The 19,031-nt window shown below is 34.6% G+C and overlaps 2 protein-coding genes across 3 annotated transcripts; both read left to right on the forward strand.

Moving 5' to 3' along the window:
• The first annotated feature begins 301 nt into the window (after positions 1-301).
• Positions 302-3,758, forward strand: LOC104904010 (hypothetical protein). 2 transcript variants are annotated; one of them, XM_057391983.1, is made up of 4 exons: positions 302-538; positions 2,152-2,308; positions 2,413-2,458; positions 3,404-3,540. In XM_057391983.1, exons 1-4 carry the CDS (start codon positions 359-361, stop codon positions 3,411-3,413), a joined length of 393 nt encoding a protein of 130 aa, XP_057247966.1. In that variant the 5' UTR covers positions 302-358; the 3' UTR covers positions 3,414-3,540. The 2 variants fall into 2 exon arrangements, with proteins under 2 accessions (XP_057247966.1, XP_010690481.1); XM_010692179.4 differs by lacking the exon at positions 2,413-2,458 and having other exon boundaries at positions 305-538; positions 3,404-3,758.
• A 2,825-nt stretch (positions 3,759-6,583) lies between these two features.
• On the forward strand, positions 6,584-18,334 carry LOC104904011 (uncharacterized). Its single transcript, XM_010692181.4, has 10 exons — positions 6,584-6,742; positions 6,902-7,130; positions 8,042-8,167; positions 8,267-8,419; positions 9,259-9,385; positions 9,513-9,554; positions 10,124-10,306; positions 10,433-10,478; positions 17,267-17,344; positions 17,609-18,334. The coding sequence occupies exons 1-10, from the start codon at positions 6,672-6,674 to the stop codon at positions 17,682-17,684; spliced, it is 1,131 nt and encodes a 376-aa protein (XP_010690483.2). The 5' UTR covers positions 6,584-6,671; the 3' UTR covers positions 17,685-18,334.
• Positions 18,335-19,031: the final 697 nt, after the last annotated feature.

Below are 19,031 nucleotides of genomic sequence, written 5' to 3' on the forward strand. Positions count from 1 at the left end.
CAGATCGTATGCCGAACCAGAGCGAACTCACAGATTGTATTGTTTCAGATGAAGATTTTTATTAAGGCAAAATTAAGTCAAATCTGCAATGTTTACATTTCTAGAGTGATATGTATTTCTATTAGAATTTTATGTTTTTCAGAAATGACTTGTAAGTGCCGTTTGACGAAATATTAATGAAATCCCTTTTCTTTCAAAAAGAAAAAAACAAAATAATTATAAAAGAATGGAGCTGAACTGAACTGAAAATAAGTTGGGGAGAACAGACCCATAACCTTACGTGCTACTCCTACTTGGCAGCATATCAGTTTTGTATAGGAGAGAAGTTGAGAAGGCAAAGGAAAAGAGTAGAACAAAAATGGAGGAGAGAGAGAAAGGGAAAACAAACGAGAGATGGGATACAGCGATCGCAAATCTAACGGAGATGTCAGGAAATTTGGAATCTCTTGAAAAACTTCTTTTGAAAAAAGCTGTTTTTGTTGATGAAGACACCTTCAATAAAGCTTCTCTTGCTTCCCACCAAGCTCGCACCATCAAGGTCACTCTTCTCTCTCATTCTTATACATTTTCATTCTCTTTTATATGTTACTTAATTACTTTCGTTATTCCTTCTATTTTGGTACGTTTCATGTGTAATTCTATGAATTTTCAGAGTAGCAATTCTTATCTGGGATTTTGATGTTACCTTTTTTTTTTCCATTTCATGAACTGCGTTGGTGTTATTTTGGCGATTTAGGTTTAGATCAATTGGAATTATTTTGATTCTTTAACTCTTAAAAGGAAAAGAAAAAATAAAAGAAGGAAATTGGTATCTTTAGAAGATTGGGATGTAGATTGTAGGAAAGTTTCCACATTGATGCAAAATCCTACTCCTTCTGTCACAAATGTTTTTTTGGTGTTTAGACTTTAGAGAGGCCACAAGGGCGAGATGAGAATCGATAGCAGGATCTCCTGGAACCGGAAGAGAAACTCTAACCAACTGAACTATCCCTCACTCTATTTGTCACAAATGTTAAGTTGGGTAAAATTAAATGTTTGAAGTGATTTTTTTTTTTGTATTTGGAAATTCTTGAACTATTATTAATATTTGACTACCTAGTGTAAATGATATGGTTAGCGTATGAAACCAAGGATCTAAGGGGGCGTTTGGTATAATTAATATAAACGGAATGGAAAGGATTTGAATAAGGAGGGGAAATGGAAATAATGATTGTTACCTTGAATAGTTATTTGGTATATTGGTGGAGTGGAAATAATTGAGAGGTTTATGATTAAGGAAGGAAAGGCAATTTGTTTCCACTAGTTTGATAAGGGTAACAAATTTGGGGATTATGTTTCCCTCCAGAAATGGTATTTGTACTTAATACTCATACCAAACATGTAGAAATGGAAACGCTTATCTGAATCCGTTTCCAATATCAAATTTTCCTATACCTAATACCCTCTAAGCATATATTGTTAGGAAATATGACAATTTTTCGGAATGCCAATTGTTTTTTTTTGTATGTTGCTTAGAGACTAAAGTGGTGTTTTTTTCAACTTATATCGACTAGAAGAATGAAGTTCACTTGAGTTATAAAATTAGGGGTTGTTAAGTTAAAATAAGTTAAATTGACACACATTATGATAAGACATAGGCTGTGTTCTCTTCACCTGAATTCTCGTGCTGAATGTATCTGAACTTACTTGTCTGAATTTGTAAAGTGTTAAAACTTATCTGAAATTAACTTAACTCATCTGAACTAACTGAACTTACTAGAAATTATTAGATCTAAAACTTATTTTCTTAAGGTGTAGAGCACGCACCCATAAGGCCATAATCACTTGAACAGAACACTCCCTTAAGTTGCTAAATTTTTGGTAACATTTAGGAAGTAACTGGGTGGGAGGTCGTGCTTTGTGGCAATGGCAAGATTTCAGTGTGGCGTAGAGGGATTGTGTCTTCTAAGTACTCTTTGCTGTATTAAGATCATATGTGTAAGTGTAGTCTCATATAAGACTACCGTGGGCAGTTGAGAAGGCGATTGCATTATGCTAAAAGAAGTTTCACTGTGTAATGTGTTGCAACTTTTTCTCATTGCTTTTCGATATCTTATAATGTCCCATGAGGAGCTACACATTGTTGACGACTTTGGTTCCTGCTCTGTTCAGGTTCTTGAGCAAAGAGTAGAGACTTTGGAACGAGAGCTTGATGCTTCAATTACAGCTGCTGCTCATGCTCGTTCAGAGAAAAGACAAGCTGAGGCAGCTCAAAAGGCAGCTGAATTGCGCACACAGGAAATCACTAAAGAGCTTGAGAACACATCAAGTATGTGAATGGACTTTTTTGTTTCCTATGTTGTTTCTTCTTGATTTATACTTGAAATCATGTTACCCACTCAAGTGTAATCTTATGGATTTCCATCACCTCAGCAGCTGAGCTTCAATCCAGACCTCAGAAGAGAACCTTTTTTTTGCGGTATCTTGGGCTCAAATCCACCTTTAGATATACGTGTTTTTCATATTCTTGGTAATATTTATTTGAATAGACCACCTTATATCACTCTTATTGTCCATGGATCCATCATGTTCATCATTTTCTGTGAAAATCCCTAATGGCTTGATGAAAATTCCCTCCCCATTATGGTCTAGAGGATTCGTTTTAGGAAGGCCTGGATTGTCCAACTCTTCTATATCCTCCTCTCTAACAGACTCACAATGCAAGTAGTGCATTTGAAGCAAATGTGGTGGCTTAGTGCTACCTTCATTCTTTGCATTTGGCTACGCATAAGATTTAGTTGGAGTTCCTTTAGATCTATTATCATCTATGCATTAATGCATGTCACTCTTGGTAGGGCCTGTAGATCTGAGTTTTTTTAGCTTGTACTTCTTCTATGATTTCTTTGTAGATCTTTGCCTTAAACTTAGTTTGAGATGACTAGTTGATATTTAGTGACCTAAATTTTGAGCAATAGTTTGAAAGAGATCAGTATTCTACATATATGTTAGTTAATGATGATGGGGTTATCTTTCTACCTTTGGCCAGTGCTCTATTCTAGATTCATATATATGTGTCTTATCATGCCACCTACCTCAGGTCGACACACGGCAAGTTGCTCCCCCTCCCCACCCCCTGAAAGATAGAAGCAGCTCTTAACTGAGCTGCCCATGATTCTCAGCGTTGCCACATTTGTATGGTTAGCTCTATCACTTAAGTCTTTGCTATTAATTGAGTCACTCTTTCATTGCTCAAAAACTTATTTAGTCGTAACTAAGGAAATCTCGAGAAGCTTACCAAGAACAGTCCCCTTTTCAGTTTGAGGTGAGGTGAGGTGAGGTGGGGGTGGGGTGGGGGATGTTGGGACTGAGGACTATTATGTCTCTTTTCAATATTTCATTCTCACAGGCAAGTCTGTTGATGCAGAGGTATTTGAGCTGCATATGCAAGAGCTGCGTGCAAAACAGGAGGAGATTAGCAAGAGGGATAACGATATCAAACTGTTGGAAGCTATTATTCAAACACTAGGCGGGAAGAGTCCAATTCAACGAACCCCTCGTAGTTCTTCTTCTTCCTAGTTATCTTTTTTTTTTTTCTTCTCTTTTTGATGATAGGTTACTGTAACTCTGTAAGTCAGTGATTTCCCCTTTAAACTTGAAAATTATAAGTTGGCTATTTATCTGATTTCTACCTTTCTTTTTGTATATAAGTACTGAAACCCTTTTCCACTTGTACAAAAAAGTTCTAAATGAAATGGCATTCAGTGATTTCATTTGCTTAACATTACTTGGTGAGTAGAAGTAGCAATCAGTCGATCACAAAATGTGAACCTTTGTCTATTCGGACTCTAATAATTCTAAGCATCTGTTCTCTTCGACATAAAATAACTGAATTAAATTTAATTGAATTGATTGCAATCGAAATAAATTGAATTAAATTTTGACTAATAGAAATGATAATTGGAGCTGAACTGAATTGATTACAACTGAACTGAAATGAAAATAAACGGGGAAGAACAGACTGACAAGAATTCTAAATACTTAGTAAGAATTTGTTTGGGGAGAGAAATCTCAATACTAATAATCCTAGGTACTTTTCCGGCGGAGTTTATGATCTTCATCAGCTATATGTTACCGACGCAAGTAATTAAAATAAGAAATGTTATTGTATCAAGTGTCTTTATTTCATGTTATTCTCTGCACAAGGACTATACTGGACAGTGAGGTTTTGTGCACCGATTTACATTAATATATATGGTTAGCAGTTTAGCACTTAGAAATCTAATATATTTTCCTTATCTAGTATATTCAAATTAGATTTAAATTGATAAGTTGCATTCTACAATAAATTACCGTTTATTTTTAGTGGTTTGTCTACTTGGTGAATAGATTAAATATTTTCTTTATTTTCCTAAGCTAAAGAAAGGAAATTACTTCGAGAGAAATGATAGGTCGAAATGAGTAATTTTAATTAGATTGGATTTTTCGGAGACTCAACTGATGTCAAAAGACCAAGTGTTTATTAGGCAAAAGCCAAAATTAGAGGTTATAGTAATTGTTAGGTGTTAGTTGTTGGGGTACTTTTTGTTGCGGGCTAGTAATTGTTAGCAATTAGCTTTCAGATTAACTGTTAGCAGTTCGTCTTTAGAGTAATTATTTATTATATAAGCGTTTGATAAATTTAGTTGCTAAAGTAGCAAATGACAATAAATTACAATATATATTAATATCAATATATAAAATCAAAACCACGTGAATCCTGCCACATATCACCCTTTTTTATTATTGATACGACTTCATGTCTCATATAAGATTGCATCACATTTTTTTCGTATTTCCTATATTACTCACAAAATGTTGACTAAAAGTATTGTAAGAAGCCTCAAACTCATGACAGCAAAATAGTCGGTTAGCAGCTAGATCTAGTATAGTTGTGTAATAGGGTTTAAATTTTGCTAGAGGTGATCAAGGTGAGGCCGATATGGCCCGAAAATAGGCAAGTTCTGGAAACAATTTTTTGGACAATAATTCCGGGCCACGGGAAATCTAGATTTGGAAAAATAAGCTAATCTCGATGCAACCCAAAAATGACATGAAAGCCCGCTACGTCCGACCCAAAATAACGAGTTTTGGCGCGCTTTTTTGGCCCGAACTGGCCCAAGACTTTGCTCCAAGACGGGCTAATTTTTTTGGCCAAAGTCTAGTACGACTCCACCCATGATCACTCTAAATTTTGCCTGTTTAATCAAGCCGTTTAAAATTGAACGTAAATATTTGGAAAATAACAATGTTTAATAATTACTTCTACTTTATGGTACATTATATTCAACTTAATCAGTTAAGTTTCATACCCAATCAGTTCAGATAAGTTTCCATCAGATCCAATCAGGGAATAAGTTCTAATTAGGTTCAATCAGTTTCACTAAGTTCCAAATATTCAGTGATCAATAAATTTGAATCAAAATACCAATATGATTATTATATAGTATTATATTTGTAATATTGTCTATTATTTTATTATTCATATTACTATTAACCATATAATATTATATTTGCATTATTATCTATTATTTTATTACTCATATTACTATTGGTTGATTATGGTATTATTAAAAATATTATAATCATGGTCAAAATAAGGTTAACAATAATAATCATCATAATTATAATATTTTGCAATTCGTATTTAAATAACTAGATATAATGTTTTTTCTTTACTAATAACAATTAAAGATATAAATGTTATTAATTGATTTCCTACTAGTGCTTTATGAAATAAAAGCAACACCATTATATATTTTAGTGGTGAAAGTTGTGGATAGGCAAGCATTTTTTTTTTTTTTTTACCAAGCAAGGTTTGACCTAGTGGTAAAGGATTGGTATCATGATTTCAAGGTCATGAGATCAAATCCCACTAGGGGTTGTTTGAGGTGAGGTTTCCCTTACATCCCCACTCCCTCCAAGGAGTTTTACATGCAAATCTAGTTGGTTATACATGTGCGATGTGTCAGTTCAGCAGGGTCCTTCATCTTACCAACTATTAAAAATATTTTTTTTTTTGTTAAAATGTTAATTATAATAGATAACTAATAATTACTATTTTTTTGAATGACATATTATTATGATTATTATGTTGTAATAAATTTTGCGGGATAATATTTATGTTAGGGGTAATATTTATGTTATTACTAAAGGGGATGAAGCGAAAATGTCCCAGTTTTGAGCACGATTTTTCAGCCTGCAGTTTTGTGGGCAACAATTCCGAACCACGAGCAACCTAGATTTGGAAAAACATGTCAAGTTTCGATTTGATTCGAAAATGACCCGAAAAGCCAGCTAGACATCCAAAATAATGGGCTTTGACGCGTATTCTTTTGGCCGAACCTTGGCATGGCCCACGATTTTGGCCCTAAATGGGCTATTTATTTGATCAAAGCCCAGCTCAGATCACCTCTAGTTATTAGTTATTACTCATCAAATATTTTATTAAAGAAGTTTTAATCAAGTTCATTAAGTTATAATGAGTTCCAATCAGGTCAATAAATTCCAATCAATTTAATTTAAATTTCAATTAAGTTAAATACATTTCAAGGGATTATTCATGTGAAAAGTACACACCTTAATAGTCAATACCGCCTGAGTGAAAAACAAAAACCTTCAAGTAGTGACAACTGCAAAAGAGCAAAAAAATCGCCATGGAAGGAGCTTCGTCCTCCTCTCGCAAGCGCCCTTTCTTAGAAGAAGATGACGACTCCAACAAAAACAAGTATAATCTCTCTCTTTCTCTTTCTTACATTCCATTCAATTCATTATCTCAAGTTTTCTAATCTCAATTAATAGACAAATATTGTGTAAACCTAATTTTTCAAATTTGAATTCCAAATTGTGATTAAATTTTGGTGGAATACGAATTGTAATTGTTTAGGGAAAAGAGAGTGAGATTTCCGAAAAAGAAGAAATTGAAGGCAGGAGGACCACCTGAACCGGTGGCAGTGAAGGAGGAAGATGAATTGGCTGCGCTGCCTGATCTTGCGGACCCTCGGCACGCTGCGAAAGAGCGGGCGAAGCGCCGCGGTCAGATGACTACTCAACTATTCACTGAGGATGGTGAGGTTGAGTTAGCTCACATTGCTTCTGCTGAAGTTGATTATAAGGTTTTCTTTTCCCTCTCTTGCGTCCTCTTTTCACTTGAAATGTACTAATTCGATGTTCTATAATCGATATCTCTTACAGTATGGTGTATTTGTTTCAATTCGGTGTTGCATTTTGGCTGTGTTGGGTGTGAATTTGGAGTGAGTTAGGTAACTTGAGTTCCTAGATTATTGAGTTTATTGTAATGTTCTCTTCTTCCTAGAGGGGAGAGACGGAAAAAAATTGTGAGTTTAATGAAGAGTAAGAGGTATTAAGTGGGAAAAGGTTGGGGGCTCTATGTTGAGGCAAGGGATTCAACTCTAAGTAGAAGGTATGGAGTATAGACCATTGCTATGTGAAAAAATTAGTGTTTATTGTTGATTCTGCTACTCCAAGTTACTAATCCCAAAAACTATAGGTGTCTAATAACTTCCAAGAGGTGTGACAAGTGATACAATTTAAGTACAATTCTTGAGCTGATTTTATTTGTTTGTTTTAATTTAAGTATTTTGTAGAATTTCAATAGTTAAGGATTGTATTGGAACGTGAAAACATATGTCAATACTTGTGGAGGGTCAACAAAAGATTTTCCGATTACGATAGTGTTGCACCAGGGTTTTGTAATGAGTCCTTTTTGCGGTTACGGTAAATGAAATCACACGGCTTATTTAGGATGAGATATCGTGGTGTATGTTGTTTGCAAATGATGTTGTTTTGGTGGATGAGACTAGTGATAAGTTTAATGCTAAATCGGAATGGTGGAAGCAAACATTAGAATCCCGAGGGTTTAGGCTTAGTCAGAGTTAAATGGAGTACATGTACTGTCATTTTAAATTGTGAGGCTTACGATCAATTAGGGCTAGTTGCTTTATCATTATGCATGTTTTTGAGGATAGGGTAATGGTTGCTTATGACGGACCTTTGCTTTTGACAGGAGAATGAATCTTTTGTTGATGATGGTATCCAATTGGAACCTTTTAATTTGGAAAGAGAAAGGGAAGAAGGTTATTTTGATGAAGCGGGGAACTTTGTGGAATATGTACCTGAAAAGGAAGAGAAGGTGTGTTCATTACTTTCAATTTGTTTTATGCATATGTTTGTAACACCTTGACCTTTGCATAATGCTAACTTATGTCTATGCTTGGATGACTATTTACAGGATGCATGGCTTGATAGTCTTGCAATGGACCCAACTCTTGCAGATAGGGTCTCTACTATTCCTAATAATGACGATGAAGAGCAAGAGTTATCTTCTGATGATGTTGGAAAGATAAAGCGCCGCATAGCCAGTGTTCTTGAACCTGGTGAAACAGTACTATACTCATCTCTGTATCACTGCTATTTATGTGCTTTCTATTTATTTCCGTGCCCGTGTCTCCCCTGTTTTATAAAGGCATACTGAAGTGATCTCTCCTCAGTTTAGCCAGGCCAAACTCGAGTATCATTGGAGCCTCTTTGATTTGTCTTATGCAATTATCTTTCTATGCATCGTGTGGTGCCAGGTGCAAGCCACAACATTCGGTGTTGCTTGATGATCGCTTATTTCATTGGTTTTTAAAAGTCGCGTGATTGTAGGAGTCACTTAGTATGTTTGTTGCTTAATACGTTTTGCCTGTGGCCTTCCACCAGGAATGATAGGGTATCAATCATATAAGTGTAACAAGAGATTGATGCTAATCCCTTATCTCTTTTTGTGTTGGTAGGATTGCAGGACAAGTTATCTTGGCTTTTTTATATTTATCTTAGCTATTATACTTGCATAAGGGGATGTATAAAAAAACTTACAAGAGGAACTCCTCATTCCTAGCTGCAGATTTTCTTAGTTAAAGCCAAACTTTTTCATGTTATAATACATGATGGTTTTCTTAGTTTCTGGAAATGTTTTGTTGATACTTAGAATGCTATTAGTAGAACTATTTCCAATGATCTTTGATGATAGTCGCCTCGTGAGTCTTAACTGGTCAAGGTTAAGGCTTTTTGCATCTTGATCTCTCAGAGAACCTTCCACTTTACAGTTAATGCTGTTGCTGGCTTGCTGATGCTTATGTTCCTGTCTTGTCTGTAATCGTTTCATTGCTATTTGTGTGGCGGTGGCGGATGCATTCCTTGTTGTGATGCTGTGGAAATTTATAATATCTTTATGTCTGGCAGGTTTTGCAAGCATTAAAGAGATTAAAAGGTTCAAATGACAAGAAAGTGAAGATGTCACCAGAAACAAAGTGTGTTTTTGATCAACTTACCGAAGATGCCATGAGGCTGATGGAAACCGGCGATTACAGTTGAGCACTTCTATAATTCTCTGTCTGATTATTAGCTTATTATTAACATCCCTCTGTTCTGAATTTGTACTTTTTTCCAGTAACTTGATTTTTGGTGTAGATTTCATTGTTTCAATCTCATTACAGATGTTTATCATGAAGAACGGGAGGTTTTTGAACGCGAGGCAGGTTTGTATATCTAGCTTTGCAGCCTTTGAATGTATTGGAATATTTTAATTCTTTGTTGTGTGAATGCCATTTATAAACTGTTGCCTCGTGTGATGATATAAGGTCCTCTTGTATGACCCTTTTCAATATATTTCTTTTGAAGTAAATTGTTGATAGATGTTTTCCCTTTTGCTTTTGTGGCCTCCTTTTGCCTTCGCTTGCTTATATTAAGTATACATATATGCATATCTGTCTGTCTATCTTCAGTTTTGCTTCTTTTTTATTTTATATTTTGGGCTGGACGAGAAAGTGGGGTTTGTCTGTATGTGGAAGGCCAAAAACTCATATTGCTTCCTTTACCTATTGGTTCTTTGAAGGTATTATGTTCCATGTGCTACATATTTTTTAGGGTGGAAAAGAAAGGTCAACGATTCGGAAGTTTTTATAGAATAAACTTGGTTCCACATATGAAGACTTCATCCATCTTAACATAGATTTATTTCTCATGAATGCTCCCTTCTGTGTATAGTTTTATCTATGTACTCTGTTAACTGGAGTCTTCTGGTCATTTGCCATTTTGTTTTCTTTAGAAGGATATGAGGCCCTTGCTCGTGCAAGAAACAATGTTGTATCTGGAATTGGGGATGATGCAATGGACATGTTTGCTGATGAAGATAATGATGTGGTTGCAAAATCTGAGCAGACTAATCACGTCTCTAGTGTAGGCACAAGTACTCAGCTGGCTGCGGAAAATGGAAACCAAGATTCAGGGAGTATGATTAATGCCTTTATGCTCAATTTCTTTATGCTTCATCAGCTTTTAATGGGCATATAATATTTGCCCATATTGGTGGTGTATTCCTTTTTTCTTATGGTTTTCTTATTACCTGTTTTACTAGGCTCTTGGGCTGGGCAAAGTGACTATGTATATGATGAGGCATCTGGGTATGTTCTCACACCTTGTTTCTGTTGTTTCTTTTTGTCTTGTGTTTCTTTTTTTATATTCCGTACTGTTTGAACATATCTTCCTCCGTTTTATAATAGTTGTTCTCAAAGGGTTTGACATGTTTGCCAATGCACTATTTTGAGTATTAATATGGAGTTTTTACTTCTGCATGCATATATAGAAGTTGTAAATAATTGATTTTATGAAATTACATATTGAAACGAATCTATCAAGATCCCACATCACTATACATTATCTTATGTATACATAATACAAGAGGGTCAAAGTAGATAATGTGAATAGCGTCAAAAGTCAATGTGGTACCAAAAAATATGGAGGAAGTAATTTGAGTGCCCTTAGTACTTGTATCTTCTGTTGTCACAACTCACATTGCACAATCTTTATTTTCGCATCTGTTGTCACATGTATACTTGCGCATGTTAGGTGCATCACTTTCATTGATAAAGTTTATATATTTTGTTTAGGGAGCTTCACTGCTTCAGTCTACAAAGCTTCCACTCATCAGACTGACTTTTAAGCAAAAACAACCACCAGTGCCACCGATTCATTCCATTGTTTGCAGGACCTATGTTGATGCGTTTTTTCTCTAACCAATTGGGACTATCTAGGCTTCTAGATACTGTTGTGGGAAATAGGTTATGGAAAGGAAAGGTAGAGTGAAGCAAAGGTGATTATAAAGGTAGAAAATTTGTGTTTATGTTTCACTATGAGTAGAGTGATTATAAAGGTGTTTGAATTTGTTTATCTGCGATCTTTCTTTCTTTCCATCTAAAAGTTAGGTCGTGCTATATATAATATACATCTTCCTTGACAAACTTAAGCAGAAAGAAGAAAGAAATCTCCCAGGATCCAATTTACATTAGGGGGAGGAGGAAGAAAGTTGAGAACATGTAAGCTATAGTGCTGCTGCTATGGTGACAGGCGATAGTTCGTCTTCATATATGAGAAGAATGAAGAAGCATGGAGTGTGGAGCTGGCCCTGAGTGAAGTGTGGGGAGGACGATATATATACACCTTTACCCATGACAAATGAAGAGATTGTCTTGAAAAAACTTAACCTTTTAAATTAAACCACACAATTGAAAAAATAGTAGCAGTTAGCCAGTTACTAATGCCAAAATTCTAGTACAGTTGGTACTAGTAGAAATCAGTGAAAAATGAAGGTGAGTTATTCTTGGTTATGATATGGAAATGGTAGTAATTATATAGAATTCTAGTTCTGTTAGGATTCTATGTAAATTAGGGTTTTAATTTTAGCATTATTTTAATTAAGTGTTTAAATGACAAAGGAATCCTATTATATTTAGGAGTCTAATTCCTTATCATAGTCTAACTAGGAGTCTTATTTTGTTACTTATCTTAGAATAGGCGTGTGATATAGATAAGTATAGGATATTATTTATCTTGATCCTTAAGATAAAGATAAATAAGTTTATTTGTTTTACTAGTTCAAGTAGGTTTAGGAAAATCTTGTACTATATAAGGGATTTTCGGCCATAATGAATAATGAAGAGAGTTGTTTTGAGTTAATTCAAGTTTCAGGAGAGAATCCACCTTTGTTTCCGGAGTGAATCCAAAACCCTAGCTGAACTGTGAGCCGAAAATATGCCTGAGTTCTTCATATCCAATTACTAAGTAAATAAAAACAAACAAAAATACAAACTTTCAATATCAACATCCACTAAACTACATAAAAGAGCCTAACTAAGTGAATTCTTCATTAAGAATCACATCAAGTGGTGTGGCTGCTGCTACTTCACCCCCTCATATCCGTCGCTACTATAACACACCCTCGTCTGCGATCAGTTCTGCTACCAGTTCGGTAAATCTGTTCGTGTGGCTCCGTTACAAGTCGGAATTTAGATTTTCTTGGTTCGTTGGAAAGCTAACAAAGAGATCTATATCGTGTTAAAATTTGAGCATATTTGGACCAGTGACGAAGTCGCAGCAATCAAATACATCTGCGTCAAATTTCTGTCGCCCAGTTTGACACGACTATCTTGCGACGGCGCGTGACAGAGCGTGACTTATCGGAATTTGCTGATTTTTGGCTCGTTGGACTCGTAACATATTGCGTTTGTTGAGGACAAGTTTTTTTCTAGAGGGGGAGTTTGATATGGAAATGGTAGTCATTATATAGAATTCTAGTTCTGTTAGGATTCTATGTAAATTAGGAATTTAATTTCAGTTTTATTTTAATTAAGTGTATAAATGATAAAGGAATCCTATTATATTTAGGAGTCTAATTCCTTATCATAGTCTAACTAGGAGTCTTATTTTGTTTAGTGGTGTCAGAAACAGATCTGACCGCTGGGTCAACCTGATTCTGACCTGACTTGAACCTGGTTCGACCTGTGAGGGTCAGTCTCCAGACCTGACCGAAACCTGACCTGGTATTACCCAGACCTGACCAGCACCTGACAAGATTATATCCTGACCTGTTCAGACAGACCTGCTTTCAAACCCGAACCCGACCGTAATCAACAAGATATTATTAAAATTCAATTATTTTTTCATATCTACAAAGTTATTGAAATATGTTAATTTATAATTTTGCTTACATTTAATAATTAATTAAATAAAAAATTAAATTACATTCAATTTGACTATTTGAAGGTTACACTTTCAATATCATGTATTGGTTTATATTTTTATTTTCATTTATTTTTGTACAGTACTCTCTTATTTTAATTTGACATTTAAAGTAAATGACAAAAGCTGGAGAATGGTGGGAGCAATATGGGCATTCAACACCTGTATGAATCAAGTGAGTAAGAAAAAAAAATTGTTCATAAATTGAAATAAATTAAAGAATATATAAACTAACTCATCAGAGAAACATGAATGAAATGAGTAATTACAAAAATAATTCAAGGAAAAATTCACAGCATTATACATTTGACAGATCTAACAAAAACAACTACAAAAAATAAAATAAAAATCGAAAATCATTCAAGAATTAAAATGAAATTAGAGATCCAAAATCCTAACTTGACCGGAGCTTCGACTTCGAAAAATCGTAGACCGGAGCTTCGACTTTGAACAATCGTAGACCGGAGCTTCGACTTTGAACAATCATAGACCGGAGCTTCAACTTCGAAAAATCGTAGCTTAACGACGGCGAAGACAAGGGTTGGTGCGAAACACAGTGACTTTAGGTTGAGACGAACAAGGTGGTTACTTCGACGAACACGATTGACGAGCGAAGATCGACGACCGACGACAACGAATGACGACGACGAGCGAGGAGCGAAGAGCGTCGATTCAGCGAGGATGATGAGAGGCCAACGAACACATTGGTTGTGGAGGATGAGAGAGGCTAGTAGATAAGAGTGAGAGATGAGAGAGAAAGAGAATCGAAAAGGGGAGGAAGGGTGGTGGTGGCGGCCGAATTCCGGCAAGGATAGACAAAGGAAGGAGGAGCACAATGGAAAGACTGAACATAGAGAAATATGATTTTTTAGGTTTGGAGGAGAGATGGGAGAAAGTAATAGGGTAGGAGATGATCTAACGGTTCAGTTTGTTTTATGACATGCATCTAACGGTTAATATTCATGATCCGTGTGCTTTGTGTTATTTTCTTGTGTGCCCTTGATTGTGATGATCTAACGGTTTAGATTTTGCCCATTATATGATTTTGGATTTGTCCTTAAGAAACAAATAATCCTACCAAATCATTATTCATAACAACTAATCTCCATGTTTCACATTCCTAAACCCCAAATCTCATACCTTATAACCCCATTTTTCAAATAATAATATAATTATTTATAGTTGTAATCTCATATCCACTAATTGATCGTATATTCGTAGTTAATATATAATACTCATTATTATTATCGTTAGTTATGCTATTAGAACATATTAAGAGTTTATACTCATTAATAATCAATTACTTATTAGTTAGAATGATTCCAATATTATTATATCGTACAAAAGTATTTAAGTCTACTGATAAAATAGTTTGTTGATAGTCACTATATACAAGTAAGACATATAGCTCAAGTAGATGTTTTTGTTTCAAAATGCATTTCTTATAAAGACGATTAACTCAAATATTTATTTATCTTAATTAGCCTATCAATTACCTTGACACATTCGTTTCGTATAATATGTAGTTTGATCATTCAAGTAGATTTCTTTGTTTATGAAACGCATTACATCGAGACGATTATCATAATGATTCCACTACATTGACTAATCTATACACTAATCCATATGTATTACTTTGTGTTTATACTAATGTATACTAGCTAGAAATGTATACATTATCTATACACTATCTATACATGACATATAATCGAAATGCAATACATTAATCTATGTACTAATTTAGTTTAGCCTAGTGATTACTCCCTACATTGGCTTCCGTCAGTTATACTCGATTAGCTTGTGTTGATCGACGTTAATCTTCATTATCACCAATTATGATCACATTATACTCGTATTATTTTTGGTCAATGATATGAGATTTAAGAAATGATAATACTTTGGACAAGGAATAACCGAGTAACTAACTAAGTGTTAAATTACTATATGGTTGTGCAATTATGAATCCGGCCTCGTTGTAATCACTTAGCCTCGTTGTTAAATGCTAACAAGTTACTACTTGTTAACTATTTTAGTTAACTTATGGTTTTATTGTAACAGTTAACTTATTTTAATAAGTTATGATTAACTATTTTACTTAACTTATGGTTGTTACTTGTTACATGTTCTTATGATTAACTATTATCATTTTCATTTGATGTTTATTGTAGTATTGTTCTCATTACCATCTAGCTATTTACAAACTTGTATATCAATCATAATGCTTATAATAATAAATCATTTATATGAAGTTTGGAATTGATCGTATACTCGTTATTATTGTCGTTGGTATAATATATAATATTAAAACATATGAAGAGTCGTTATACTCCTTTACTCATTAGAGTCGTTTTACGCAGTTGATTATTAGAAATAAGAGTTGACTAAAAGAATACATTAAACATAACGGTAATCAATATAGTGTTTTTATTGATTTTTCGTTGTCATCCTTATATTTATCGCGTGCACACACGCGCGCGCGCGCGCACACACACACACACACACACATATATATATATATATATATATCGATCTTAATACTTTTATTAATATGATTCGTTTACAAAATACATACAAAATCAAGATGACCCGACCAGGAGTTACCCGAAGTTGAATTGGCGTACAATAGCGAATGGACCCGATGTTTCACAATGATCGAACTAAGGTCATTCCTAATTCAACCCGAGTACATTTCACTTAACTCAACCGTACATGAAACTTAAATACGACCTTCGCAAAACCCGGCAAAAAAAATGTCAATGGACGTTATACCCGGGAATGGATCGACTTGTAAATGGAACGTTCAGACCTGTCCGCACCCGGAATCCAATGATTCAAATGTGTTCGACCCAGTTGAACAAAAACCTGACCAGTCATGACCCGGGCACTGACAATCAGAATCCTGACCTGTCCGGGTATGACCTGGTTCACCTGGGATACCCAGAACCTGTTTACTAACCTTGACCACTAATTTTTTACTTATCTTAGATAGGCGTGTGAATAGTAAAGTATAGGATATCATATCTTGATCCTTAAGATAAAGATAAATAAGTTTATTTGTTTTACTAGTTCAAGTAGGTTTAGGAAAATCTTGTACTATATAAGGGATTTTCGGCCATCAATAATAATTAGAGAGTTGTTTTGAGTTAATTCAAGTTTCAGGAGAGAATCCACCTTTGTTTCCGGAGTGAATCCAAAACCCTAGCTGAACTGTGAGCCGAAAATACGCCTGAGTTCTTCATATCCAATTACTAAGTAAATAAAAACAAACAAAAATACAAACTTTCAATATCAACATCCACTAAACTACATAAAAGAGCCTAACTAAGTGAATTCTTCATTAAGAAATGAACACAAATATTATTAGTATTAGCAAACTTTTAAGAAAGTACATTAAGTTTTACTAGTAAATGGAGAAAAGTACATAAGCTTTCAGATAAGAGGATTTACATGGAGAGAGCACTTCTTCATTTTTGACGATTTGTTATATTAATCATTTGAATGAAGAAAAAAGAAAAAAATGATCAACGTTGCTGAAAAAAAAATATAGGCAAACACCGAGTTAGAACAGTTTAAGCACATATTTTCTCATGATGAGTACTAACAGAATAATTCAAGCATTCCTTGGATTGGCCTTGTTTTGCCTTTTAGCCTTTTAGCATATGTGAAGTGCAGAGTGGAGGGTGGTAGGAAGTATAGCATTTTGAAGTACGGCACTTTTCTAATTAGATATAATATGTTACCTCACAAAAGAATTATTGAACTTTCTGATAAATTGATTTCAGTGTTCAGTAATGGTTTCTCTGGAGTTGGGTTCATCTGCTCCGTTTAGCTTCGGGTGCTGCTAAATAGGTCAAATTGTTATATGGGATAATGCAGAAATCACACGTCTTGGATTTTGGAAATCTTTTAACCAATGTTGGAGGGGGGGGGGGGGATGAGAAATTATGTATATTTTCTATTTTACTGTTGATGTATGTTAAATTACCTTTCTTTGTTGTGGCCTGTGTGGTGTTGTGCAGAGTATGTTTATATGACGTATTGTTTCTTGGTAGACAAGCTTGTGCTTTATCTTCTTTACTTTATTTTTGTTCTGCTGTTTAAGCTTTTCTTTTCTCCAATTGTTTAGCTATTTCCATGAAATTCTTCATCTGATAACGTGTTTCTCTTATCACAGTTACTATTACAGCAGCAATCTAGGATACTATTATGATCCCTCAACCGGGTTGTTTTGCTCTGCATCATCGGGACAATGGTATTTTTCGCACTTCTTGTTTATGGCTTCTACTTTTTTCTGTAGTTTTTGGTTTTATTTTTTTTTGTTGGTTGACATTCTTAGTCATGAGAGTTCTCTTTGATGAACGTAAATCAGAAGCATAACATCAGTGCTTCTGGCTTTTTTTTTTCTGTGTGCTTTGTTGAGCATGATCTGCATCATGCATCCTTGTGTTGGATCTAATATGCGGTTCTCGGCAAATGACCGTTTCCTTTGCTTATGACACGATGAACTTGTATACAGGTACAAGTACAATGAGGCCAGTGGTGCTTATGATGAAGTTCAGTCGGAGACTGAAGCACCATCAAGTGCTAACTGATGACAATCAATTTGCTTTGGTGGTTGAAGAAATGATCCCTTGTTAAGCAAAGTTGCTCATCAGATCGTGAATTCAGTTGTAGTTGTACAGGTACAAGTACAAATGAAAAGGTGCCTTACTTAAGGAAGATCGACCGGAGACAAACATCAGATGCAAGCTGGTTATCATGCGAATGAGGTTTCTGGTTAGTTTTTACGTGTAGTTGAGTTTTGAAGATGAGATTTCCTGGATCTTTACATCAAATTTATTCACAATATAGGAATGTAAATTCTTTACCCACAACCGTTTCCTTTGCACTATTTATTTCTTAATGGCTGTGTTAGGTTGATAAAAGGTTCGCATTCCTGAGAGAAGTGAATCCCTTTGACGTGAATATGATCGATGTTCCTCGGTAAAATTCAGTGCATCTATAGCAAAGCAGAACCCAAAAGTTAAACCATCATGTATTTTAACATGAAAAAGTTTGGCTTAGTAGTTTAGTAGTTATGTGACATTTGATTTACTTAACTAAGAAATCTGTAGCTAGGAATGAGGAGTTCCTCTTGTAAGTTTTTTTTATACACCCCTTATGAGAACTTAATAGCCTTTTACAAAGTATTGTAGCTTTCCAACTCTTATGCAGCAATGTTTATTGGTATTTTGCCAGGTGACTCAGAGAGAAATTGTTTCATTTTGACTTGCACAAATAGTAAACAGATTGCTATCTTAACCTTATTATTTTACAAGTCAAAATTTGTTCTTTTGGAAGTAACAAGCCAGCAGAAATCAAATGTGTTTTGATTGATCCTCTTAAACTCTGTTCTCTTCGACTTATTTTTGTTGAAGATAATATAATTTTACTAAACATAACTTATTTTTGTTGAACTTAACTTGTTTTTGTGGAACTTAACTTGTTTTCTTTATTTTATAGTGAATTGTTGAACTTATTGTTGCTGAATTTGTTTTCACACAATGTATTTTGTTAAAGTTAACTTATTTTTGTGTTTTAATAAATTTAAGTGAACTGAACTTAATTGTATTATGTCATGCAGATTCATAAATAATTTTAAAACTCAGAACTCATAAGTGGTTCAACAATCATCAAATGGCAACTGTCTGCTCCATACGGAGCCCAAGGCCCACGAATTGTTTCTATAATTTTACAAAGGTGGAAACCACCACACGAACTCAAAGGCCAAAGAACAAGGATTCTAGAGACAAAAGCACGCTATATTCAAAGCTACAAAGAGAAGTATTTTCTCCATTTCGTTTTAAATGCAATAAAGGGGTATTATTTGTGAGATATAAAATATTCATTTGTTGCATTTAAAACGAAGTGGAGGAAGTAACAAATTACGCGGTTTCTTT

This window comes from Beta vulgaris, chromosome 9 (genome assembly GCF_026745355.1).
Source record: "Beta vulgaris subsp. vulgaris cultivar EL10 chromosome 9, EL10.2, whole genome shotgun sequence".
NCBI classification, from domain to species: Eukaryota; Viridiplantae; Streptophyta; class Magnoliopsida; order Caryophyllales; family Amaranthaceae; genus Beta; species Beta vulgaris.

What these genes read in the sequence shown, in the direction of transcription:
- LOC104904010 (XM_010692179.4), top strand. Translation starts at nt 359, where the DNA reads ATGGAGGAGAGAGAGAAAGGGAAAACAAACGAGAGATGGGATACAGCG. An exon ending in ACCAAGCTCGCACCATCAAG is followed by an intron (nt 539 to 2,151) that starts GTCACTCTTCTC and finishes TGCTCTGTTCAG; the next exon opens with GTTCTTGAGCAAAGAGTAGA. An exon ending in AGAGCTTGAGAACACATCAA is followed by an intron (nt 2,309 to 3,403) that starts GTATGTGAATGG and finishes CTGTTGATGCAG; the next exon opens with AGGTATTTGAGCTGCATATG.
- LOC104904011 (XM_010692181.4), top strand. Translation starts at nt 6,672, where the DNA reads ATGGAAGGAGCTTCGTCCTCCTCTCGCAAGCGCCCTTTCTTAGAAGAA. An exon ending in TACCTGAAAAGGAAGAGAAG is followed by an intron (nt 8,168 to 8,266) that starts GTGTGTTCATTA and finishes GACTATTTACAG; the next exon opens with GATGCATGGCTTGATAGTCT. An exon ending in TTCTTGAACCTGGTGAAACA is followed by an intron (nt 8,420 to 9,258) that starts GTACTATACTCA and finishes TATGTCTGGCAG; the next exon opens with GTTTTGCAAGCATTAAAGAG.